Source organism: Schistocerca gregaria, chromosome 3, assembly GCF_023897955.1.
Source record: "Schistocerca gregaria isolate iqSchGreg1 chromosome 3, iqSchGreg1.2, whole genome shotgun sequence".
Taxonomy (NCBI): domain Eukaryota; kingdom Metazoa; phylum Arthropoda; class Insecta; order Orthoptera; family Acrididae; genus Schistocerca; species Schistocerca gregaria.
This window is the reverse complement of record NC_064922.1, coordinates 561,987,590-562,014,180: the sequence shown is the minus strand read 5'-3', so window position 1 is coordinate 562,014,180 and position 26,591 is coordinate 561,987,590. Positions and strand designations below refer to the sequence as shown.

At 42.6% G+C, this 26,591-nt stretch overlaps 2 protein-coding genes across 2 annotated transcripts in view; both read left to right on the top strand.

Moving 5' to 3' along the window:
- The window catches only part of LOC126355462 (protein enabled homolog), a 501,028-nt gene that overhangs the window by 197,179 nt on the left and 277,258 nt on the right, over nucleotides 1-26,591 (top strand). The window lies entirely within an intron of this gene.
- Nucleotides 24,324-26,591, top strand: part of LOC126355179 (uncharacterized) — a 77,322-nt gene continuing 75,054 nt past the window's right edge. Inside the window, exon 1 of the mRNA XM_050005392.1 lies at nucleotides 24,324-24,684. Within this exon, the coding sequence (XP_049861349.1) occupies nucleotides 24,353-24,684 (332 nt within the window). The 5' untranslated portion in view covers nucleotides 24,324-24,352. The remainder of the gene's footprint in view (nucleotides 24,685-26,591) is intronic.

The following is a 26,591-nucleotide window of genomic DNA, read 5'->3' as shown; positions in this document are numbered from 1 at the left end:
ACACAAAATTGCAATGAATAGCAGTTACAAATAATAGAATTCTACCTTGGCATTAAATGCCACACACCCACTTAATTTTAACCTTTTAATTTAGGTGTCAATGAACTAAACCAATAGATGATTGCTCCCTCTCATACAACTTAACCAACCAACAATTTGAGTGACTTCCAGACACTTCAAGTAAGAAGCAATTGTTTGACCAATGTAAGCAGCAGCACCTAACTTTATGAAACAGTTCCGGATCAGCAACAGTGCAAACTGTTTAAGCCAGTTGCTCGTTTTCCACACGCGCTCAAAGAGTCAATAGCTAGTTCACAAACACCGTCTCTATTTACGAGAAGTAACAGGTTCAGCCCACTTAACCGTTCTAAAAAACTGGTTCAAATGGCTCTGAGCACTATGGGACTTAACTGCTGAGCTCATCAGTCCCCTAGAGCTTCGAACTACTTAAACCTAACCAACCTAAGGACATCACACACATCCATTCCCGAGGCAGATTTGAACCTGCGACCGTAGCGGTCGCGCGGTTCCAGACGTTAGCGCATAGAACCGCTCGGCCACCCCGTACTAGAAATATAAACAATTCAGTGATCATCCATCCAGCTAATGTATGCATAATGGTTGAGTGGAAGGAAATACCTTTAAAGCACAAAGTATCTAAAGTACGGTAAAGAAACAACATCGCATGGTGGTTTTTTAAATATAAACACAGTACTAAATTTCAGCCAACTGGAATTACGAAATTTCTTAACTGACCAAAGAAATTGAACAGTAAAACATGGGAAAATTACTAATATCAAATCACTTTGACCAACCAAGTGTTTCATAACGTATACGCTCGGTAGTGCAATCCGATCACAAAACGTATATAATAGCGTAACTACGCTCGTACTTTTACTGTAGCTAGACTGTGGAACACACCAATGCTTTAAACAACCACTTAGCCATAAAATTAACCAAGCTAACAACCGGTTACTGCTGCTTGTGAACACCAGTGAAAACTGGCCCCTCAGTCCTTGTAGGACTGGTACACAGCGACCACGCCAGCCCCGCACAATTACAGCGGCCTAAACGCCCACCATTGCACTGCTCGCACGCTCTCTGCGTGAACCGTCACCTCGCGGAACATCCTGGAACCACCGCGGAACCAAACTTGAAGGACTCGAGAGCAAATAAATAGTCTTCCAGTCAAAGACACTCAGAGCAACGTCTCTGATCGGAAGACTAAACCACGGACGACCATCGACAGAGAACACTACTCTGGCCGCGAATTTAGCCGCGCACGGCTCGGTATTGACTCAGCAAAAATCAAATGTTTACTTGACGTAAGAATCATAGGTATTACCTTACTTAAATAAATTACAGGTTAGACAGTGAAGTTTAGCTCTGCTGATGAAGACCACCTCGTTGGCCACAGAAAGAGTTGGGAGAGAGGGAAACGACTTTTCTCTGTGTAAGGTGGTAAGACGAGCATTATTCGTTAACAAAATGGAGCAGAGTCCAGGAAAAGGGACTAGCATGTTCTAAGGAGTATTTTTATCCGATGGCACTCAGAAGATCCTGAGTTCAATCAATCTGAATTCATTAAGAAACGCAAAATGCGTTTCCTCTTTGTAAACATTCGAGCAGAAATCACATCATCTTCATCTTCTTCTTCGTTGTCTGAGCCTCAATCTTCGACTTGGTCGCCACTGATTGCCGCCGCCAGAGCTGATGTATCGGGAGACTTACAATTCGAGCTGATTTGCACCTTGCAAAGCTGGCGAGATCGTCGGTGCCGCCAATGACTGATTTTGCAGGCACCTCAGCTTCCGAGCCGCAATAACGGGACACATAAACATGAAAAGAATTTCGGCGACAATCGACCGGATAGTTTGATAATAGAAATTCATTCGTATCAGGGAAGTAAGAAAGATTAGAAGATTAGATACTGAGGTGAATGAGAGAGAGAGAGAGAGAGAGAGAGAGAGAGAGAGAGAGAGAGAGAGACTGACGAGTCATGATTCACCGGCGGCAGAGAATTTTTGGAGGTTATTGAATGGCAGCTTGTTTCATCATAAAGCACAACGATCATTGTCCATTTCCGCTACAGTTGTTAAGTCCCGATTGATAAAGCAAAGTAAATAATTGCTCGTCGAAGCAGTTGCTTTCCCTATTCTTGCGTCAGCTCTCAGATAATGTTTACATCACCATGAGCCCTAAACTGTTGGTCTGTGTGGCTTGGCAGCAGACCACAAGGATTACGAAAGGGGTATGTCCCTAGAAGCCCATCAAAGAAATATGGAATTACTGCGCTTAAAAGCGGGTTCCTTCTCACACAGAGCTACGTTTTAATGAAAATCACTGTCTTCCGATAACAACTGATAAAATGGTGGTAGCACTCCTTGAACTGCAAAAATCTGGCAAAAATACTTGAGGGGCATGATTTTGTTAACATCTCTCGTTCGCCTTTGGCGTATAGCCTACCTTAAATTCATGTTCAATTTCAAATACTTAATAACTAACCTGTCTTATCAGTTTTTCCACAGACATTCAGGCACCTCATTAAAAGTGTACCCAGCAGAGCTCGAGTCATCATAAAGGGTAGTCATCATAAAGGGGATGACCGACCGTCTATTATTAATACATCAAACAGTGAATGTAATGTTTCGTTGATGCGTGGACAATAGTTCAGTAGACCCCCGTTAATCTGTTGATGTCTATCTATATTTAGTTTCTCTTGGGTAAAAAGTGAGTCCGCCGCTCCTGAAGATATTCTCAATACTACAACACCCTTGCCGGCTGTAGTGGCCGAGCGGTTCTAGGCGCTTCAGTCTGGAACCGCGCGACCACTAAGGTCGCAGGTTCAAATCCTGCCTCGGGCATGGATGTATGTGATGTTCTTAGGTTAGTTAGATTTAAGTAGTTCTAAGTTCTAGGGGACTGCTGACCTCAGATGTTAAGTCCCATAGTGCTCAGAGCCATTTGAACTCTTTTTTACAACACCAGTGGATATATTTATACCAGGGGTTTCGAAACCTTTCCTCCAACGGAACCCTTTGAGAATTCTCATACTTTAATGGAACACCTGGTTCATTCTGAAGGTTAATAAAATAAAAAAATAAGAAAACCTGTTTTACCTAGTGACTACTTAAATTTTAATTCATAATTGTTCGTTTATTAATTTGCTCCTGTGTTTTTCTCGAAGTTTGAGGCTTTATTGCGATGAAATTACAAAAATTTACGATTGAAAGAAATGACCATCGCTGGCCAGTACTTCCCCCATCTTTCGGGCAGCATACGAATCCCGCGGCGGAAGAACTGGGTGTCTTTTGAGGAGATCCATGAATCGATCCAATTTTGTACTTGTTTATTTGACCGGAAGTGCTAGTCACACAGGCCTTGTGTTATTGATAGACACGTGTGGTAATCAGAGGGAGCAATGTCTGGAGAATAGAACGGACGGGGTAGGAATTCCGATTCCAACGTTTCCAAGCACGTTTTGACGGGTTTTGCGACATACGACCGAGCATTGTCACGCTGCAAAATACCCTTTTCATGCCCATCACTTTATTGCGGCCGTTTGTCTTTCAGTGCTCCGCTCAGGTGCATCAATTGCTTTCGATATCGGTATCCCGTTATTGTTTCCGTCGGTTTCAGTAGCTTTTAGAAGCTTCACTCTTCCATCATCATGCCGGTCTTCGACGCCAAAATTACCGTTCTTCAAGCGTTGAAACCATTCTGAACGCTCTTTCGTCGATAGGTGCCTCACCATTGATATAATCCATAAATTTGTGAGCTTCAGTCGCAAATTTCATCAAGTTAAAGCAGAAAATTAAAACTTCCCGCAAATGACGGGAATTGGGCTCGTAAGTTGACATATTCAATCGAGAATAACTTTATGGTACAATCACAAATATACTAATATTTCGTTGTTTAAAGCGACGTGGAGTGTTTGTAATAGTGAGAAAAAAAAGTGCTCCATCGTGTGTGCTCTCTTGATTTTGGGGAGGTCTGTAAACGCTTCTATACTCTGGATACGGAAGCCGGCTACACCCGTATTTGTGTTGCAGGCGTCAAATGTCGAAATCATTTACCAGACGTCCACCACCTGAAAGTACAGCTTCGCCCCTTTAAAGCTGACTGCAGTACACAAGAGCGATGTGAGCACGGGCGTAATTTCATGTTACAGTTTTTTAAGTCTGACTAATCGTCGGTGGTATTTATTTGTAGAGGGCTTTGCTTAGTGATGCGTGACGAATTTGTTTGCTGAATCGTGTTTGTTTGCAAATGAACTGGTTTGTCACATGAAGGCAATCACTCGGATATTCCTTGCTGTTATGTAACATTTACATATGCTTTATCTTCGATAAATCCTTCACAAAAGTGTCCCGTTGGTTCAAGGAAGATTAAGATTAAACTAACTGCTCGTTTAATGAAGAAGTACGAAAAGCTAATTTAACGTGTGTGATGTAACAAAATAAAAGTGATGTTGTTATTCAATTGAAAATTTGGAGTTTGAGATTTCGCTTACTGTTTTATCAATAACAATTGGCGTAAGAATCATGGATTGACCATTGTCATAAAATATTGCATTATGAAATGTGAATAGTCTTTACTTGCAGTTTCTCGTGGCTTGAAGCAATCAAAGCTAGCGTGCTATTGACTAAGAAATTGCATTATCGTATTTCTGATTACTTCATGATCGTAGATAAGATCATACCCGGTAGTGAAGTTATTGTTATGACAAAACAATTTCCTAAGGGACCAGAAAGTTCTTAAGGGAGCAAAAACAACTGTAACGTCACACAAAAGGGAAATTCAGTATTAAAGCTGATGCAAGATGACGATAAAACAAATTCAGTATTAAAGCTGATGCAAGATGACGATAAAACAGTTTTCTTTTTATCAATGTAACGTGCACATTGGACTTCTGATCTTGGTGTCTGTAACCTTAGCAAAATGCATAATTAAAATGAAAATAATACTGAGCATTTGATACGAATGAGCACTGCTAAATGATTCTGTATTCCCAGAACAAATATTTATTATAACTAAAACATATATCGTACCTTAAGCTTAGTACTACAATGACGGTAGATTTTTATGTCCGTTTCATGTCCGTTGAGCGCTCTTTTATATAGCCATTGTCCTCTTTGAGTCGCTCGTGCGTCGTCACGATAAGTTATAACAGTTCTTCTTTTTACACGTCACTCAAACTTAGACATAACACGTTTTTTTATACATTTAGTAAAAATTAGATCAGACTGCCACAAATCTGCGTCCATCTTACTTAAGAGAAACAGGACAAGTCTTTAGCGCTCAAGGCTTCATTTGTTCCCCAACGAACAAAATAGTGAAGGATCGCAAATCTATCCGTATTTTTCTGTTTATATTGCCGCCCAAAGACGACGAATTACATTGTTTAGGAAATTCCACCGTCACTATGCGACGCCTTATTATACATTAATCATTCTTTATAAACAAGTATTTGCCTTCTGGCTGAAAGTATTAAGTATTTGCTGTTTTAATGAAGCCAAAAATAGCGAATATCACACGTGTTCCCTTTTGGATAAGTGGGAGAGATATTAAGATTGAACTGAATTTCCTGCTTTGATCAGAGGAAAACTGTATTTCCATATTTTAAGTAAATTTCGAAGATTGCTCACGTTGAGGTAGTACGTTAATGTATGTGGCATTAAAATTCAGAAGATGAGGTTCAGCCTGTATGTGTGAATGAGCACACTTCACCACTCCACCCTTTTGAAGCAGTTCTTAAGTTCTTAAGTGTAAATGCCAAATCGTTTAAATTTGCCGACTGGTATAGCGTTATGTTAACAAATGTCAAAGTTTATTGTATGACAGTTATACCTACCGTCTATACCATCACTTGCTGCTGCTGCCATCTCTTGCAAAACTGCGGTATCAAAGTTGTAGATGTGATAATAACAAAGAAATCATAATAAAATTTAAAAAATAACAAAAAATGTCAGTGGGAGCGCATGTTATTTATAATTTTTTGTGGAGCACTTATTGACTCCCCGCTGGCCGGCCGGAGTGGACGAGCGGTTCTAGGCGCTACAGTCTGGTACCGCGCGTCCGCTACGGTCGCAGGTTCGAATCCTGCCACGGGCATGGATGTGTGTGATGTCCTTAGGTTCGTTAGGTTTAAGCAGTTCTAAGTTCTAGGGGACTGATGATCTCAGATGTTAAGTCGCCTAGTGCTCAGAGCCATCTGAACCATCTGAACTCCCCGCGGAAAAACGGTTGGGAAGCCGTGATTTATACTAATCTTTATATGTTTCGTCCAAGGTTGTAGGAACATGGCTTCATATGACTGAGGTGGTTAGAAATGATTTAAAAACAAATAAAAACATTTCGTAATGATTGTTTATTATCGTTGAGGACAAAAGAAACACATGTTGCTTCGCTTCAACACGGCGTCTTCAGTCACCGTTGCCACCATACTATTTATTACAATCCAGTCATCTGGAAGTGTTGCTTCTATCGCTCTGCTGGTTTCCAGGCAAATCATGTTTATAACATATTGCTCGAACTGGGTTTACACTTAAAACACATTGCTGAAAACATTTCAGAATCAAAACTAAACAGCATGTAATTATAGAAAGGTTGCATTTTAATAGTACACTAGCTGAAGACATCCTTCAGGACTGTGATCAGTAGCACCAAGGTATAATATGTGTATACAGAAGGACTGTAGTGACTCATTTGTAATGGCCGACAGCGATCAGATGGCGCTCAGGAGGTCGGTCTGTGCTCCCTCTGTTTTGACTATTTATGCAGCGTGTGTGCTTTGTTTAGTGGTGAGCAGTGTTTGCGACATCCTACTGTAGAGCCATGCCCCACCGACTATTACGTACTCCTGTTGAACGACATCAGACATGCGAACAGTGTCGCATCGTGGACCTGCGGGAAGCTTCGTGGACGTATCGACGGATTGGTGAACGCGTTGCGTACAATGTCGCTGCTTTCAGCAGCGGTCACTGGAACATGGCCACACCTGTACACCTGGTTTATGGACGTCCGCATGGTACAGGCGCTCGTCAAGTTCGATGCACTGTGCGAGCAGCGATAGTCGACCGAACACCATCCAGGGACGAAATCCGGACCCCTGCTGCACCTACTGTGTCGTCAGGGACCACTCGGGACCGTCTGCCTGCAGCAGGATTAAGATCGTGTTCCGCTGGCCAGGGCACCACAGACACCACGACACCACGAGACCGTCAACCATGACTACTCTGATGGCGTGAAAGAGTCAACTCGAGCCTGAAATGGCGCTGTGTTCAGTGATGAAGTAGGTGCTTTCTGCATTCGAGTACATGTGTATGGCGCGTATCTGGTGAGCTGCCTATTCCAGAGTGCATCCGCCGACGGCACACAAATTCCATCCCAGGCTTCATGGTGGACGCGGAGGGGGGGGGGGGGGGGGGCATCAGCTACAACTCGCGGTGACGTTTGTTATTTCTACAGGATAAAGTAACCAGTTCCCCCTACATTGCAGAGGCTGTTATACTCGTGCTAGTATTTCTTCAACTGGAAAGTGGTGTGCTTTTTCAGCACGACAGAGCGTGTTCACGTATATATGCTGCGACTCAACGTCCTCTTCGTGGTGCCAGCAAGAACCATTATAGAATTGTAACAAAAGGCACAAGGTGCTTGGGAGGATGCCATTCGGCATGCGAGAATACACGCCTGCGTTGCCGCCTGAGGTATTCTGTGTATTGACGCTACTGTTTCGACGCTCTTTACTGTGACATGTGTGTTTCATTTAGTCTGAATTTGTTATCATGTATTCCTAAAGCAGAATGAAACATCAAGTTTGCTGTTTTTTGTTGTTTATATTCACAACGCGTTTCGAAGATTTAAACCTCCACCATCAGATGCATTTACATGTGTTAGAATGGCATGCACTGATCAGCCATAATATTGTGGCTACCGACCCACTATCGATATAAACCTGTCCATGTGATAACAGCGCCACCTGGCGAGGAGTGGCTGCTACACACGCACGGTGCGTGCAGCATCAGTAAACGTGCTGTCCGTGTGTAGAATGGGGAAGATGCGCGATCTATCTGAGTCCAGACGATGGCAGATTGTGGAGGTTCGGACGCTAGGCACAAGCATTTCGGAAACTTCACGGTTTGTCGGGTATTCGAGGAGTGCTGTGTCTTCAACTCCTGGTGAAATCAAGGTGAAACCACGTCCAGACGTCGTGGGGTTTGTCGACTACACCTAATTACAGATGTCGGATGTCGTAGACTGGGCAGACTGGTAGAACAGGCGGCGAACTGTAGCGGATTTGCGGATTTTAATGCTGCGCAGGGTACAAGTCTGTCTGAACCACTGTGCCCCGAACGCTCCTGACGAAGGGCCTTCGCAGCAGACGACCCATGCATGTGTCAAGGTTAATACCACGACATCGCAACCACAACTGGAATGGGCAGGTGACCATCTGCATTGCACGTTAGTGCGGTGGAAGAGCGTTGCATGGTCTGATGAATCCCGATACCTTCCTCGTAATGCCGATGGGAGGACGTGAATCCTTCGTTTTCCAGGGGAACAGGTCCTTGACAACTGTAGCGCAGGACGGAGACAAGCTGGCGGCGGCTCCATTACGGTCTGGGGAATATTCATGTGAGCATCTGTGGGTCCAGTGGAGCTCATGTAAGACAACATGACATCTTCAATCGAGAATGACTTCATGAAGCACTCACAAATAGAGTAATATTTCTTTGTTTAAAGCGACGTGGAGTGTTTGTAATAGGGAGAAAAAAAAGGTGCTGCATCGTGTGTGCAGTATCATACATTGGTGCAGACCACTTACACCTCTTCGTGACGATCATGTTTCCCGACGTAAGTGGCATTATTCAGCAAAATAATGCGTCGTGTGATAAGGCCAGGAAAGAGATGGAGTGGTTCGAGGAACACAGTGGAGAGTTGCAGTTGATGTGCTGGCCCCCGAACTTGCCAGATCTGAGCCTTACCTAACGCATCTGGGATGTGAGTGAACATCACATCAGAGCCCACCGGCCCCCTGCCGAAATTTACGGGGATTAGGTGACTTGTGTGTGCAGATGAGGAGCCAAATGCCCCAACGACCTATCAAGGCCTCATTGCCTCCATACCAGGACGAGAACCCCGCTGTTATACGTGGCGGCGGTGCACTTACCAGCTATTAGGTGGTTCGTCATAATGTTCTGATCGATTAGTCTATATGTGTGTGCTGTGTTACAGTTTTGGGGTAACTTGTGGCAATATCTAGTGGAGAAACAAAAACACTATTTCAGAAAAAATTTTGGGGTGGTTTTTGACGAAAAACTAAATGTGTAGCTAATGGTGAAAATAGACAAGTAAAATAGAATACGTCCAGTGGTCACACGCTCCTTCCTTTATCATAACACACCACATGTAATCTGTCATATTTTGTAAACAAAGGTGTGTAGAAACTACAAGGTGCAAACAACATGTAACAAAACCGTAACATTATCTCTAAGTACAAATAAGCTTTAAGGGATTCTGAACGTGTTTGAGTTACTGAATACAAGTGTTGGACTAAATATTTCAAGGGGTATAGAAATCCGTTTCTGCCAAGTTTATATAGCCTGAATTTCTTGCTCATTTATATAATATGACAAGCTGCAAACTTGAAGTGCAACAACTATGTTGCCAACAGTGGTAAAATTATACACAAATAACAGTTTTGACTTGGATTCATAGATAGGAATTGAAGGATGGAGGCATCCCTGTCTCAAAATCCCTGCCAGAATTGTTATTTATGTATAATTTTACCACTTTTGGCAACATAATTGTGTACTTAAAGTTTTCAACATGCCACCTGATTATATAAACGAGTACGAAATTCAAGTCGTGTAAACGTGACAGAAATAAAGATTTTTATACCCCTTCAAATATTTATTCCAAAGCATGCTTTCAGCAACTCAAAGATATCCACAATATCTTAAACGTTATTCTAAAATAATATTTGTGTTATGCTGTATATTCGTTGTACTTGGAGATACTGTTTTACTTTTATTATATGTTCTTTGAACCTAGTAGTTTGCCGGCGTTGTGGCCGGGCGGTTCTAGGCGCTTCATTCCGGAACCGCGCTGCTGCCACGGTCGCAGGTTCGAATCATGCTTCGGGCATGGATGTTTGTGATGCCCTTAGGCTAGTTAGGTTTAAGTAGGTCTAAGTCTAGGGGACTGGTGACCTCAGATGTTAAGTCCTACAGCTTAGAGCTATTTGAACCTAGTAGTTTACAGATACCATCTTTGTTTACAAAATATGACAGTTTACGTGTCATGTGTTACGATAGACGAAGGAGTCTTTGATCACTGAAGGTAATCTATTTGCCCTGTTTATTTTCCGAGCGGTTCTAGGCGCTACAGTCTGGAACCGCGGGGCCGCTACGGTCGTACGTTCAAATCTTGCCTCGGGCATGGATGTGTGTGATGTCCTTAGGTTAGTTAGATTTAAGTAGTTCTACGTTCTAGGGGACTGATGAGCTCAGAAGTTAAGTCACATAGTGTTCAAAGCCATTTGAACCATTCTGTTTATTTTCAGCTTTATATTTATCTTTAGTTTTTAGTCAAAAACGTCCGCAAAAAACGTGTTCTGAAATAGTGTTTTCGTTTCTCCACTAGGCAGCGTCAAAAGTTGAACCAAAATTGTAGCACAGCGCACACACATGCCAGTCTACCACATGTGAATCCACCTGATGGTGGAGGTTTAAACTCTCGAAACGCATTGTGAATATCAACAGACAATGACTCGTAACAGTAAACTTGTTTTTAATGGTGCTGAGCAACAGTCATACAATAATTTTTAAATGAACACGTCGCCATTTGTTTGTATAGCTGTTTATTTAATTATGATCCGGTTTCTGCCTTTTACGCCATTTTCAAGTGAATGAGTTTATGTCATTAACATATATTGCAGAACATTAAGCTCAAAATTGACCATAAATTAGGAAAAATTTCGCTCCCCACGAGACGCCAGACGATGATTTTACATCTGGAATTTCGTTGGGAGCGAATATGTTTCTTAATTTACTGCCAATTTTGAGCTTGATGTCCTGCAACATATGTTAATGACATAAACGCAATCACTTGAAAACGCATAAAAGGTCGAAACCTCGGTAGTAATTAAACAAACAGCTATAAGGTCAAATGGCGGTGCGTTTATTTAAAAAGTAAACTTGTTGTTTCATTAGATATCAGTAAGAGTCACGGTAGAACTTAACCTAAAATGTTTGGATTTAAAATTAATCTACTCCTGCAATGATGAATTACCAGTCGCCTCACTTGTCAACTAAATGACCTACTCCTTGAGATTGCTGCATTTTTCCGACAGTGTATATCATAAATTTTGGCTTGGATATTTTAAAGGAGATATTATCTCGTAAATTATCGACGCTTTTGTATCGATATTTTAATCAATTGATATTATTTACAACATAGTGTGTTGGACGAAACAAATTATGTCTGTCGATTTATTTTGACCCCATACTTCGAATATGTACTTTAGAATGATTTTCAAAGAAAGTGCCGAAAAGTATTTTGAGCAGTGATCTCACATCAGGCCTTGCAGTAATAATTCATTGATGCTATCCCCCGCAAATAAGAGACGGTTCCGACTTCCAATAAATGTTAATAATGCTAGAGATAATTTATAAAAGAGAAACCAATTACGAAATCGTGATCAGATGAAAAACTCTGATGAAGTAAAACAAGTAAAAAACTAAACTGCTCCCGAACAGGCCTTGAAGCCCCGACAGTACTGACTGATCGCCGTGTCATCCTCAACTTACAGGCGTCATCGGATGCGCATATGGAGGGGCACGTGGTCAGCACACCGCTCTCCCCGCCGTGTGTCAGTTTCCGAGACCGGAGAAGTAAAACAAGTAGAATGCTCGATATGGAATGAAACATATAATTTCGAGTAAGTTTATGTACGATCCGAAATTGTCAATTATGTTGCTTCAGAAGAATTTACTATCCTAAAATGTACGCTCTGTATCCGCAAATTACGGGTTAATTTTTCCTACTTATTCGCAATAACTCACATTTAGCTACCGTCCATAACACCAACCTAGAAATTTTGTGCAAGTCACCTTGTATCGTGCTACAATCACTCAACGTCGACACCAACCCGTACACCACAGCATCAACAACAAACAACAGCAGGTTGTTTGTTGCTCACCCTATCCGCCAAACCATTTATGTGCAGCTTGACAATTATGGAACTATATGAAAAAAACGTAAATTAGTTACAAATTACGGCTTTCACACACTTTATTCAACATGCAAACGTCGCTAAAGATATTCGGATTTAGGTTATGACATGTTCAATATACCTGCTATCATTGACGGCGATGTAGCGCAGACGAATAGCCAAATTCTGCAGGACCAGCTGAAGTCTCGGAACATCGATGCTGTCGATGATGTCCTGAATGGTTGTTTTCAGCTCATCAATGGTTTTGGGGTTATTGCTGTACTTCTTGTCTTTAGTACAGCCCCACAAAAAAGGAGTCGCATGTTTTGAGATCCGGAGAATATGGCTACTAATCGATGCCCATGCCAGTGGTGTCAGTGTATCCCAGAGCCAGAATGCGGTACCCAGAGTGTTCCTCCAGTATCTCCTGCTTCGATTGGTAGAGCTCTATCTTGTATGAACGTCATATTGTCGAAATCGAGTCACTTTGGATGATGGGGATGAAATTTTCCAAACCTTCACGTACTGTTGATTATTTCGTGACTGGACATTGCGCACCGCACAGTCACACGTTGAGGGTGAAGAGATTTCTTGATCACGAAATGCGGATTCTCAGTCCCCCAAATCCGCCAGTTTCACTTATTGAGGAACCCACCCAAATGAATGTGGGCTTCGTCGCTAAACCAAACAACTATGCGCCTACTAATTCCCATCATGCCCCTCGGCCACCTGCGGAGTTTGAACGTCCTATGCAAACCATTCAGAAGTTATGACGATTTTATTTCATATAGTTCAATAATAATTATCACCCTTTATACAGAAAATAATAGCGCTCCTATCACACTCCCCTGGAGCACGATACTCTTGTCTCTGATAAACACTGGCCGTCGAGGACAGCAGTCTGAGAACATGTTCAAGGATTCTGCAGTAAACCGATGTTTGTTTTCTGCAGAAAGTTTGTTCATGTTTACAACTGATTTAGATCCAGTAAAATGTTATGTGTTATTGAGTAAACAAAGGACTGTCTCGAAATGATGAATTGCAAAGTACTTGTCTGAAAGACTCAAGAAATAATGCGAATAATCGATTATTAGATAACCACCGACTTCGACATATGGAGTGTTTGCATGACGATCTGTGATGATAATCGTTTTATTTATCGAGTGCACCACATACATACAGTATTTCTTCGATTTATCGAAATTTTTCGAAGGAACTTCACTACAAATTCGATTTATCTAGGAATTCAATTTATAGAGGTAGCGATTAGCAAGAGGCAATTGTATATGTCTACATTGCTCCGTAATCTGTTCCTTGTGATACTCGTAAGAAATATAGCATATAGCATTAGGAAGTACGAGAAAAGCTAGAAAGTTAAATGTTACCGCCGGCCGCGGTATTCTAACGGTTCTAGGTGCTCAGTCCGGAACCGCACGAGTGCTACGGCCGCAGTTTCGAATCCTGCCTCGGGCATGGATGTGTGTGATGTCCTTAGGTTAGTTAGGTTTAAGTAGCTCTAAGTTCTAGGGGACTGATGACCACAGATTTTAAGCCCCATAGTGCTCAGAGCCATTTGAACCATTTAAATGTTACCATACCGTCGAAACCGAGAACGTTAGCGAACTTTGAATCTATGACGTTTTTCAATGAACATTCCAATACACAGCGAAACGCGAGGAAACTAAATAATGTATCTCGACGGAGATTTGAAGCCCGTTCCTCCAGTTTAATGATCCTCCAAATTAATTATTTATAACAGCTGTCATACCGCTTTCGGTAGAGGAAACAGAATTGTTTAACTCTGACACAAACACTGACTGCCTCGAAAACAACGTTGTCTGTTTGGAAGTTCTCTTTTAGCTACCACGGTCGTATTTTTGCTTGTAGCAGTATCCTTCCAGTACTTTGAATTGGTGGTGATCTGACGATCCTGAACTCGGCCAATGTCGAGAATAGGTTGCACTAGTGTTTGCATGCTATCTCTTTTGCAGAAGTGCTACACATTTAGAGAATTCTACTTAAAAATAGAAGTTGTTCATTCTCTGCTCCCTCCACAGCTGATATTTCTTGCTCTTTCCTCTTCATATCCATTCGTAGCACTGTATACATACAGCCTGCTGAAACTTCCTGGCAGATTAAAACTGTGTGCCGGACCGAGATTCGAACTCGGGACCTTTGCCTTTCGCAGGCAAGTGCTCTAGCATCTGAGCTACCCAAGCACGACTCACGCCCCGTCCTCACAGCTTTACTTACGCCAGTACCTTGTCTCCTACTTTCCAAACTGTTGTTCGCAGGAGAGCTTCTGTGAAGTTTGGAAAGTAGGAGACGAGGTACTGAAGGAAGTAAAGCTGTGAGGACGGGGCGTGAGTCTTGCTTGGGTAGCTCAGTTGATAGAGCACTTGCCCACGAAAGGCAAAGGTTTCGAGTTCGAGTCTCGGTTCGGCACACAGTTTTAATCTCCCAGGTAGTTTCATACCAGCGCACACTCCGCTGCAGAGCGAAAATCTCATTCTGGATGCAGCCTACTGTATATCGCTGAAAACATTGAATCCAGAAGCACAGAGATATTTTCTCCTCCTAATATACATTATCTTGTATTTATCCATAAGCGCTTTGTAGAGAGACATGTGGTCTAGGGGTGAAGTGAAATGAGAAGATAGCTCAACGTTCAGAAACGTATGTTTGTGCCCTGATGTACTCAGGGGACTACATATTATTTTTAAGTTAGCGAGAAGCCGATCTGGATACACGTCAGCTGGACCGTTCCTTGGTTCCGTTTTTCGTTTGTTAATGAATTCCTTAAATCTAGACGGAATTGGGAGGCGTTTACGTTTGACTACGTTAAATGGCACCTTTAGTTTCTGTATGTTGTGCTATGCACTTATAAAAGGCAACAAAATCAATAACCAAAACAAAGGTGGATAGATTCTTCGACTTCCAATCAAAAGTCTCAGGTTCTAAACCAAGTTCTAACCCAGCAACTACGGCGGCCGAAGACTTTCGGCATAAAAAGCAACCCCAGTTTTGCAGACGGCCGTTTTAAAATGGACGGGGAAGCGGCCAGTGTTTCAGGGCACTCTCTTGTCTTTGCAACTAAATTGTGGAAGAATCAGCAATGATTATCGGCATGGCGATGTAGAAGGCAATGCAAACCATAGTATGAAAGATACATGTGAGTAACCACAGGACACGGAGTCTGTAAGTGAAAAAGTGCCATGATGAATTCTCCATTGGCAAAAGATTCCGAATTAGTTCCTCATTCGTGTCTCGAGGAGCGGACAGTCAAAAGTGAGGTGTCTATGGAAAAAGATGGAATAAGCAACGAAAGGACAACATTCTGTGAGACGGAGCACGGAATTTCGTAATTCTGAATTAAGAAAGAAAGCTTGAAAATCTGAAAAGGGAAATGCAAAGGTTCAGTCTATATATAGTGTGTGGTAGTGACATGAAACTGAAAGAAGATAAGGATTTCTAGTCAGAAGAAGATACTGTAATATCAACAGAAACAGAAATGGTATAATGGAAGTATGGTTCGTTGCAAATAGGAAAGTAAGGCAGAGAATGAGCTATTGTAACAATTCAGTAATAAAATTGTTCTCATCAGATGCGACAGCAAACCAACGCCGACAACGACAGTTCAGGTAAACAAGCCAAAGTCGCAAGCAGAAGATAAATAAGCAGAGAGTGTATACCGTGTCATTGAATGGGTAATTCAGTATGTAAAGGGAGATGAAAATTAATAATGGTGTGGGATTGGGACGCAGTTGCAGGGAACGGAATAGGAGATAGAGTTACGGGAGAATACTGGCTTTTCAGTACGAACAAGAGAAGAAAAAGACTAACTGTGTTTTGCAATACATTTTAGATGGTACTAGCGAATACTCAGTTTAAGAATCACAAGAAGAGAAGGTACACTATGAAAAGACCAGGAGATGTGAGAAGATTCCTGCTAGGTCTGTCATGATCAGACTGAGATTCCGAAATTAGAGACTGGATTGCAAGGCGTGCACAGGAGCAGTTATAGGCTAAGATCACACTTTAACAATGATGAAGAGTAGACTAACGTTTATGAGAATCATCCGGAAAAAACGGTGTGGAGGGAAGCGAGATACTGAAGTGTTGAGGAATGCTGCATTTGGAGTTCGCTAAGGATGTGGATACTATGATAAGGAATATCAGAGTACTCATTTCAGTTGAAGAGGATTGAACATCTCTAAAAAGAGCAATCACAGATGTTGAACAGTCAAACATAGCTACAAGACAGATCACTACGAAGAAACCTTGGGCAACAGAAGAAATACTTCAATTGATCGACGAAGGAGAAAGAACAAAAGTGTTCAGGGGAAGACAGAAATATAGCAATGTAGATCACTTAGGAATGAGACAGATAGGAACTGCAAGGAAACTAAGGTGAAATGGCTGTAGGAAAGACTTGAAAAAATCGAAAAAGAACTAATCGACCGGAGGACTGACTCAGCATACAGAAAAGGAAAATAAGCTTCGGTCAAATTAATAAAAAGTGTGGTAACATCAAGAGCGCAATGGGTATTCCACTGTGAAACGAAGAGTAGAGTGTGGATACATGGAGAGAATACATTTAAGGCCTCTGTGAGGGGATGAGGGGAGGATATAAGAAGACATTGGAGTCGGTATGGCAAACATGAGGGATCCAGTATTAGAGTAAGGATTTATAGGTGCTCTGGAAGACTTGAACTCAAGTAAGACAGATGCGATAGATGGCAATCCATCAGAATTTCTAAAATCGTTTGGGGACGTGGCAACAAAACAAGTATTCGGATTGGAGTGTGGCGTCTATGAGACTGGCGACGTACCATCAGACTGTGGTAAAAATATCATCCCGAAGACAGGAAGGGCAGATAGGTGCGAAAACTAATTCAGCTTAACGTATCTTGCATCCAAGCTAGTGACAATATACAGAAGAACGGAAAAGAAAATTATGGATCTATTAGATGACCATCAGTTTGACTTTAGAGAAGTTGAAGGCACGAGAAAGCAGTTTGGACGTTGTACTTGAAATGAAAGAAAGACTGGAGAAAAATTAGTACGCGTTCACTGTATATGTCGGTCTAGGAAAAGCGTTCGGCAGTTTAAAATGATCAACATGTTCGAAATTCTTAGAAAAACAGGAGTAAACTAAAGAGAAAGACGTGTACTATGTATATGTATAAGAAGAAGGAAGGAACATTAAGATTAGAAGAAAAGGAACGAAGTGTCCGGATTAAAAAGCATTTTTCGCCCGTACTATTTAATATTTATTTTAAAGAAGCAACGACGCAAATAAAAGAAAGGCTCAAAAGCGGGATTAAAACTGAGGATGAAAGAACATCAGTGATAAGATTTGGGGATGATATTGTTATTCCAGTAAAAGTGAAGGCCAAATACAGGATCCGTTGCATGGAACGAACACCTTGATCAGTGCAGAATGTGGACTGAGAATAAAGCGGAAAAACGTAAAAGTAATGAGAAGTAGCTGAATGAGAATAGCGATGAACTTAACATCAAAATTCGAGATTAAGAAGTAGACGAAGTTAAGGAATTCTGTTGCCTTGGAAGCAAAGTAACCTATGTAGGACGAAGCAGGAAAGGCATAAAAGACTACCGCAGGCAAACAGGGCAGTTCTAGCCAAGGGAAGTTTACTGGTATCAAACGTAGGCCACAATTTGAAGAAAAATTTTTTGAGAATATACGTTTAGAGCACAGTATTGTATGGTAGTGAATCACTGATTGTAGGTAAAATACAATTCGATATAATGTGCTACAGAAGAATGTTGAAAAGTTGGTGGACTGATAAGATAAGGAATGATGAGGTTCTCCCCTGAATCGGCGAAGATAGGAACATATTCAAAACACTGACAAGAGGCAGGGACAGGACGGTAGTAGATGTAATAACACATCAGGGAATAACCTCCATGGTATGAGAGGGAGCTGCAGAGGATAAAAATAGTAGAGGAAGACGGATATTGGAATACATAATAATTGAGGCCATAGGGCGCAAGAGCTTCTCTGAGATGAAGATATTAGCGCAGGAGATGAATTCGTGGCGGCTCCTGTCAAACCGGTTAGAATATCGATGACACAAAAAACTGAAAAATAAATAGATAAGTAAGTAAATAGAAGTATGAACTGGAAGTCAGTAATTCCTTTCTGTCAGCCTGTAAATTTATGAAAGAACTGTTAGAAATTTGTAACGGTCTGAGTACGAGTGTAAATAGCTGCTTGATTGCCGATCATCATTACTGAAGAATGTAGGACGAGTAACAGTGAAGTTGTGACGTGCAACTAAACGGAAACGGTTGTGATTATTACCCGCGTAAGAGTATTCTACGGGATGGCCGTTCTTCTGAAGGCGTTAAAATATGTATTGTCTTTAGTACTTTGATAGTGGAAAAATAACGCAAAAATTGATGCACACTCTTTGTAAACTAAGAAGTGAAGCTTAGTTCTCCGACGGTACTGCGACAGCCTTATTGTCTTATTTTGTACAGCGTTTCGGTAGTTTTACGCGAATGAAAAAGAATAACAGTGTGTACTTGCGAACAGAGAGTTCCTCGATCGGAAGTACGAAAATATAGGTTCATATGAGGGATGTCAGATCAAAATTCAGTTGTAATTTTGGTACAGTACGGGTTTCTTCGAAGTCCTGCATCCAGGTTTTGGTTAATAAGCTAGAAATAAGAGGTGACTTTCTCACACAAATTTCTTATGACTCAACACACGGTGATAGAGAACGTTGTGTAGCACCAGTCCTAGAACTGATACCACTTTTCCAAGATATTAATCTTGAATGCGTCACGGAAAAGAAAGCCGCCACTTGTAAGTTCGTTAACTGCTGGTACCATATCAATCTGTGTTGTTAGCTGATACAGGATTCGAGTGGATGAGAGTAAGTTGTTGCAGAAAGCGAGGGGGTATGCAAGCCTTTTGAGGATTTTGGTCTGTTAGAATGTCGCTGCGTTAGTGACACTGGCATATGTCGAATGAGACTAATAGCAGATTTTTACAGTATATAAGTCATTTACGTTTCCCTATTGGGGGCGCGTTGGTATTGTGCAGTTTATCGTTCCTTAAAAAATTGAATAAAAGTTATTTCATTCCATTGTACCACAACAAGTTTCGAGTTATTTCAGAATGAAAACAGTCTTGGCTGCGAGGTTATTTAATTTTGATATTAAAAAATTTCGCAAACAAGAGTGTTTTTCAAAAAAATGGTTCAAATGGCTCTGAGCACTATGCGACTTAACTTCTGAGGTCATCAGTCGCCTAGAACTTAGAACTACTTAAACCTAACTAACCTAAGGACATCACACACATCCATGCCCGAGGCAAGATTCGAACCTGCAACCGCAGCGGTCACGCGGTTCCAGACTGAAGCGCCTAGAACCGCACGGCTACACCGGCCGGCAAGACTGTTTTTGTTCTGAAATAATAAGAAATAAAGTTTTAGACGATAAACAGTGATGATGCAAATGACGCGATGTGCTTGGCTAAGGCAGCTGCAGACAGGTACTGCCGAGTATATTATAGGGTTTATGTAGGGGCAGGAGCTAGCAGTTGGGATGTAGTTATAAGAGGACTCAGGAAGGAAGAGGATGAGTTCTACCCTTCATTTGTGTTGGTGTGAGTGGGGAAGGTTGCAGTTGATAAGATGGATAGATGTCGAGGGTTATTTTGTAATCAGGAAGAATTAGGTGGCTTAAACTTCGATGGGAAAGAAAAAGTCTGGATAAGGAAGAAAAATGGTATTTGTCGTTGGAGAAGTTGACTGCTCTGGTTTTCAAGTGGGGTACAACAGGGAACTGTCACTCAAGAATTGTAGTGGCGTGAGAACACGTGGAAACATTCTGAGCTGGTGCATCAGAGGGGGAAAAATGAGAGGGAATGATTGCCATTCTGGCGTTTGGGGAGACTGGCGAAACACGAGATGGCGGAGGTGTGTGCTCCGTTTTGCAACATGTCATTCCCGGGTGGCCCCTGTATGTTTGTATCTGCCAGAGCCTGTATCCGGTGATACGAGTTGATAATGATGAATTCGTCTTTCCCTAATCTTCCTAAATTGGTTGTGTCCGTTGCCTGCATGTTTGTAATTTGTCGTGACGGTCGGTGTTTTCCATACCTGCTGCAGAAAAAATTCTAAACGTTCTGTCAGCGAGTAACACCCTGCAGCAGCCCTATTAGCGGGAACAGAAGACGCTTCCATTCCGCTCCTAATAGGCTGGTTGTCCTAAATGTTTAAAGTTTCTGTGGAGCGATCTGGACTCGCTAAATCGGCCGGCAGCCCTCATGAGGATAGCACCGAAGTCTTGGATCCTGTGGGGCGGAGGGGAGGTATTAATAACAGTGTTGAGTGTATGAAGTTGGGCGTGAGTGACTCTCAACGATCAAGAATGTTGCTTTTCAGTTTTTTTTTAGGAAGAGTGCGACTTAATGAGCGAGCATTTGCCAGGTGGACACAAGTCTCATATCAGTACGTGTAGACGCCAGTTAGATGCAGTTAGTATTTGGTAACAACGGAGCGGACCTGCAATGTCTTAGACTGGAGTTCTGTGGGCCTCCTAGTTTTAACTTCAGTCGGTTATCCTGTCTTCTTCACGGAGGAGATGCTACAAACCGGTTGGAGACGGTGCTTTTTTTTCAGTCCAGTTTCCCTATGTTTGTCTTTTAAAGCAGTTGAATTACTACATGGCACTGATTAATAACAGAGAGGTGATGACGATTTTTTCCTTATCCCGCCGCTCAACTCGAGGATGGCGACTCTTTTTCTATGTGTAGCAGTGATGAGAATTAATTCCAGTCCGCCAACAAATGTTTAGGAATACGTCTACGAAGCAATGAATCACGAAATTTGCCTTGCACGTCTACCGGCGCGAAGAGTGCGTGGGCTCTGACTGCGTGACATTCTGGAAGCTGCTTGGACAGGCGAGAAGGAACTTTTCAATACGTATAGGTCTGGACAGGCTGAATGGATAGGCGTGGGGAGGGGAAGGGGGTGGAGGGCTTGGTTACTCGAATGATCTAGTGCCACATTGAACAAAGAGGGACAAACTGTCAGTATTCGTGTGTTGTCTGAAACTGACGAACTACATATAGGACTTTTTTTTACCGTCATGCACTCCAACAGGCGTATTGGGTAGTATTGGTCACATCTAGAAGAAAATTTCTTATACCTTTGTGTCCGGAAACTAATATCTGTTGAGGTACGGGCTGTTTCACTTGTGGCGAGTAAAGTGTAATGTTCTGGATTCACGAGAAACGACGTAGTAAATTACTACAGAACTCACATGTGGGCAAATACTCGAGCAGTCACGAAAGTGAGGCATCAGGATTGCTTCTCTATCAATGTACGGGCAGAAAATGTCCGTGACAAACTCATGAGGCCATAGGTTCTAGCAAAGGAGATTCGCAGGTGCCGCGTATCACAGATTCTTCCCCTATGAATTACCAGTGCTACTGGAGTACGTACCAGTACAGAAACGTAATGTCTGTGGTTCAGGCACGACGAGATCGATGAGGTCCGGTAGCATGGCCTCCCAGTTCAACGGACCAGAATCCGTTGGGTTACTGGCTTTGGGAACGTTTAAAAGAAGTGGTATGTGCACAACCTGTCGACAATTTGTGGGCATTACAGGAAATAGAGAAGACCCGAAGAAAAACAACGCATTTCTTCTCAGGCTCATTTAGGAAACGCGAAAGTGCCACGCAGATGTTTATCCAACTCCAAAGACAGACGTTGCAAGTGAGGCGTAGTAAATCACGGTACGATTTTCAGGGCCGTATTTGTGATGCACAGATCACTTGACAGAACCTGTGGTGTGGGCATAACATACAGAACTATCATGCAAAAACTGCATTATAGAGCAATGTTCTATTGTTGTTGTTGTTGTTGTTGTGGTCTTCAGTCCTGAGACTAGTTTGATGCAGATCTCCATGCTACTCTATCCTGTGCAAGCTTCTTCATCTCCCAGTACCTACTGCAACCTACATCCTTCTGAATTTGCTTGGTGTATTCATCTCTTGGTCTTCCTCTACGATTTTTACACTCCACGCAGCCCTCCAGTACTAAATTGGTGATCCCTTGATGCCTCAGAACATGTCCTACCAACCGATCACTTCTTCTGGTCAAGTTGTGCCACAAACGCCTCTTCTCCCCAATCCTATTCAATACTTCCTCATTAGTTATGCGATCTACCCATCTAATCTTCAGCATTCTTCTGTTGCACCACATTTCGAAATCTTCTATTCTCTTTTTGTCCAAACTATTTATCGTCCATGTTTCACTTCCATACATGGCTACGCTCCATACAAATACTTTTGGAAATGACTTCCTGACACTTAAATCTATACTCGATGTTAACAAACTTGTCTTCTTCAGAAACGCCTTTCTTGCCATTGCCAGTCTACATTTTATATCCTCTCTACTTCGACCATCATCAGTTATTTTGCTCCAAAAAACGGAAAACTCCTTTACTACTTTAAGTGTCTCATTTCCTAATCTACTTCCCTCAGCATCACCCGACTTAATTCGACCACATTCCATTATCCTCGTTTTGCTTTTGTTGATGTTCATCTTATATACTGCTCTCAAGACACTGTCCATTCCATTCAACTGCTCTTCCAAGTCCTTTGGTGTCTCTGACAGAATTACAATGTCATCGGCGAACCTGGAAGTTTTTATTTCTTCTCCATGGATTTTAATACCTACTCCGAATTTTTCTTTTGTTTCCTTTACTGCTTGCTCAATATACAGATTGAATAACATCGGTGAGAGGCTACAACCCTGTCTCACTCCCTTTCCAACCACTGCTTCCCTTTCATGTCCCTCGACTCTTATAACTGCCATCTGGTTTCTGTACAAATTGCAAATAGCCTTTCGCTCCCTGTATTTTACCCCTGCCACCTTTAGCATTTGAAAGAGAGTATTCCAATCAACATTGTCAAAAGTTTTCTCTAATGCTAGAAACGTAGGTTTGCCTTTCCTTAATCTTTCTTATAAGATAAGTCGTAAGGTCAGTATTGCCTCACGTGTTCCAGTATTTCTACTAGTTTTTCCATTCGTCTGTAAAGAATTCGTGTTAGTATTTTGCAGCTGTGGCTTATTAAAGTGATTGTTCGGTAATTTTCACATCTGTCAACACCTGCTTTCTCTGGGATTGGAATTATTATATTCTTCTTGAAGTCTGAGGGTATTTCGGCTGTGTCATACATCTTTCTCACCAGATGGTAGAGTTTTGTCAGGACTGGCTCTCCCAAGGCCGTCAGTAGTTCCACTGGAATGTTGTCTACTCCGGCGACCTTGTTTCGACTCAGGTCTTTCAGTGCTCTGTCAAACTCTTCACGCAGTATCGTATCTCCCATTTCATCTTCATCTACATCCTCTTCCATTTCTATAATATTGTCTTCAAGTATATTGCCCTTGTATAGACCACTATTAAAAAGCCTGTAATGTAGCACTTAAGGCCCATTATTCGTGACATTTTGTTAACCAATTTATGATGGAATAAACTGAGGAGATAAAAAATAATGAAAAGAATTATCTGTTGGTACTTTCGCTTTTAAATTCCGCTTTTTTCCTGGCGATTAGTTTTTTTGGCGGTCTATAATTGTACGCTGCGCTCTGCGACGTCACCCTCGGACTTAGCGACGTTTCGAGCAGCAAAGTGTCATTAAATTCTTAACTACATTTGAAATATCAAGTCTCCATCTGATTGGGAAGCTAGTTTAAAACAAAGTGCAAAATCTGTGTCAGACAGACAGAGAGACAGACAAGGAAGCAACGGTTTAATAAAAAGGAAAAAAATTTACACGAAGCACCCTCCGCCACACATCGTAACATGATTCGCGGAGTGTAGCTATAGCTGTAGTAAGTCTGCTATCACTTGCGGAATCGGCGGCCATCGTGTTAAGTGTGTCAGAAGATATAGAGCGGACCACCCGGGCTGCCAGCAGAGCGTCATTAGGCGCCGAAGCAGTGACGTGGTGAGCCGTGACGCGCGGCTGACAGATGTGGAGACGTAGATAGCGCCACGTCCGCGGCCGTGTGACGACGAACCCGTTATCAGCGCGCTGCGGTTGCGGCGATAAGCGAGCAGCGCGCGGCAGTCAGTACGGAGCGGACAGCCATGGAGGCGGCTGCTGCAGGCGTGGGTGTGGACGTGGTAGCGGACGCGGCCGTGGAGGCGGCGCTGCGCGAAGCGCTCGCGGCGCTGGGCGAGGACGCGGGGGCGGCGGCGTCGCTGCGGGGGCGGCTGCAGGCGGCGCACCGCGGCACCGGCTCCACGGGCGCGCGCCTCAGCACGCCGCGCGGCCGCCGCCTCTACGTGAAGGTGCCCGCCCCCGAGGGGCAGCGCGTGTCCGCCTTCAGCTCGGCAGAGCTCTTCCACAACGAGGCGCAGGTCTACCGCCTCGCTCTGCCCGCCTTCGCCAGGCTCGGCGTCTTCACTGCCGCTCCCAGGTACGGCCCGTGCGTCCTCTGGTAGGGCCAGAGCGTGACCTTCTACCACGCTACTCAACACGCTCGGCGGTTGTAGGATCGTAACTTAGAAGTATAACAGTATCTTCAAGATTACTATCTTGTGTTGTTGTTGTGGTCTTCAGTCCTGAGACTGGTTTGATGCAGCTCTCCATGCTACTCTATCCTGTGCTAGCTTCTTCATCTCCCAGTACCTACTGCAACCTACATCCTTCTGAATCTGCTTAGTGTATTCATCTCTTGGTCTCCCTCTACAATTTTTACCCTCCAATACAAAATTGGTGATCCCTTGATGCCTCGGAACATGTCCTACGAACCGATCCCTTCTTCTGGTCAAGTTGTGCCACAAACTTCTCTTCTCTCCAGTCCTATTCAATACTTCCTCATTAGTTATGCGATCTACCCATCTAATCTTCAGCATTCTTCTGTAGCACCACATTTCGAAAGCTTCTATTCTCTTCTTGTCCAAACTAGTTATCGTCCATGTTTCACTTCCATATATGGCTACACTCCATACAAATACTTTCAGAAATGACTTCCCGACACTTAAATCTATACTCGATGTTAACAAATTTCTCATCTTCAGAAACGCTTTCCTTGCCATTGCCAGTCTCCATTTTATATCCTCTCTACTTCGACCATCATCAGTTATTTTGCTCCCCAAATAGCAAAACTCCTTTACTACTTTGTCTCATTTCCTAATCTAATTCCACTACATTCCATTATCCTCGTTTTGCTTTTGTTGATGTTCATCTTATATCCTCCTTTCAATACACTGTCCATTCCGTTAAACTGCTCTTCCAAGTCCTGTGCTGTCTCTGACAGAATTACAGTGTCACCAGCGAACCTCAAAGTTTTTGTTTCTTCTCCATGGATTTTAATACCTAATTCGAATTTTTCTTTTGTTTCCTACACTGCTTGCTCAATATACAGATTGAATAACATTGGGGAGAGGCCACAACCCTGTCTCACTCCCTTGCCAACCACTGCTTCCCTTTCATGCTCCTCGACTCTGTACAAATTGTAAATTCCTCTTATATTTACTTATTCCCATATCAGAAACATCTACATTACACCCAGTTATGACTACATTACGTTTGCCTAAAATTTGGGCATTTCAACGCATTTTCTGTTCCTTGGTCATCTTATGCGCAGGAGGCTCGACACAGTCGCCACTGAAGCATATGGTGAACAGTCTTGTCTTCTCCACAGTCACACTAAACATCATCTTTAGCGGTGTGGCCCCATCTTACCAAATTAACCTTTGATTTGCCAACTCCAGAACCCAGTCTACTCAGGGACTTCCAAGTCAATTTCTCATCATATCCAGGAGATATAACTTTGTTCTAACTAGGAGAAATGAAGGTCGTATCATAGTTGCAACCTAGCTTTTTCAGGAGTGGTTCCCAATTCCGTCGATGTTCTAAGGAAACACCTATACTTCAGTCATTGCGGGTCAGTTCATGCACATACAGAGGATGCTTTCTCTCCTGTCCCACTTTCATTCTTTCCTCATTCATTTATTCCTCATGAACAGGGGCCGGTGCTATTCCTGTGACGTGTTGTAGACTGATTTTGCAGTTTTCATTCATTGAGAGGAATGTCCATCTGTTCGGCATGTACTGAATTATACCAAAAAGGACATGCATACTATGCTGCAGAATAGCACGGCGCAATTACAGATGTATGTAAAGTTTTAGCCAGACTACCCTGATGCGACCGGCCCAGTTTCCGTAGCAGATTATTCCTAGTGGAGACTTTGACTTGCAGTTCATGTGCAGTGCTTCCTCAAAGTACGACTAAGAGCTCTATCAAGTGACACTACTAGATATTTTGGGGTCTCATAGTATTCCATTTTGATACCTGACCATACTGTCATTAATTTACGA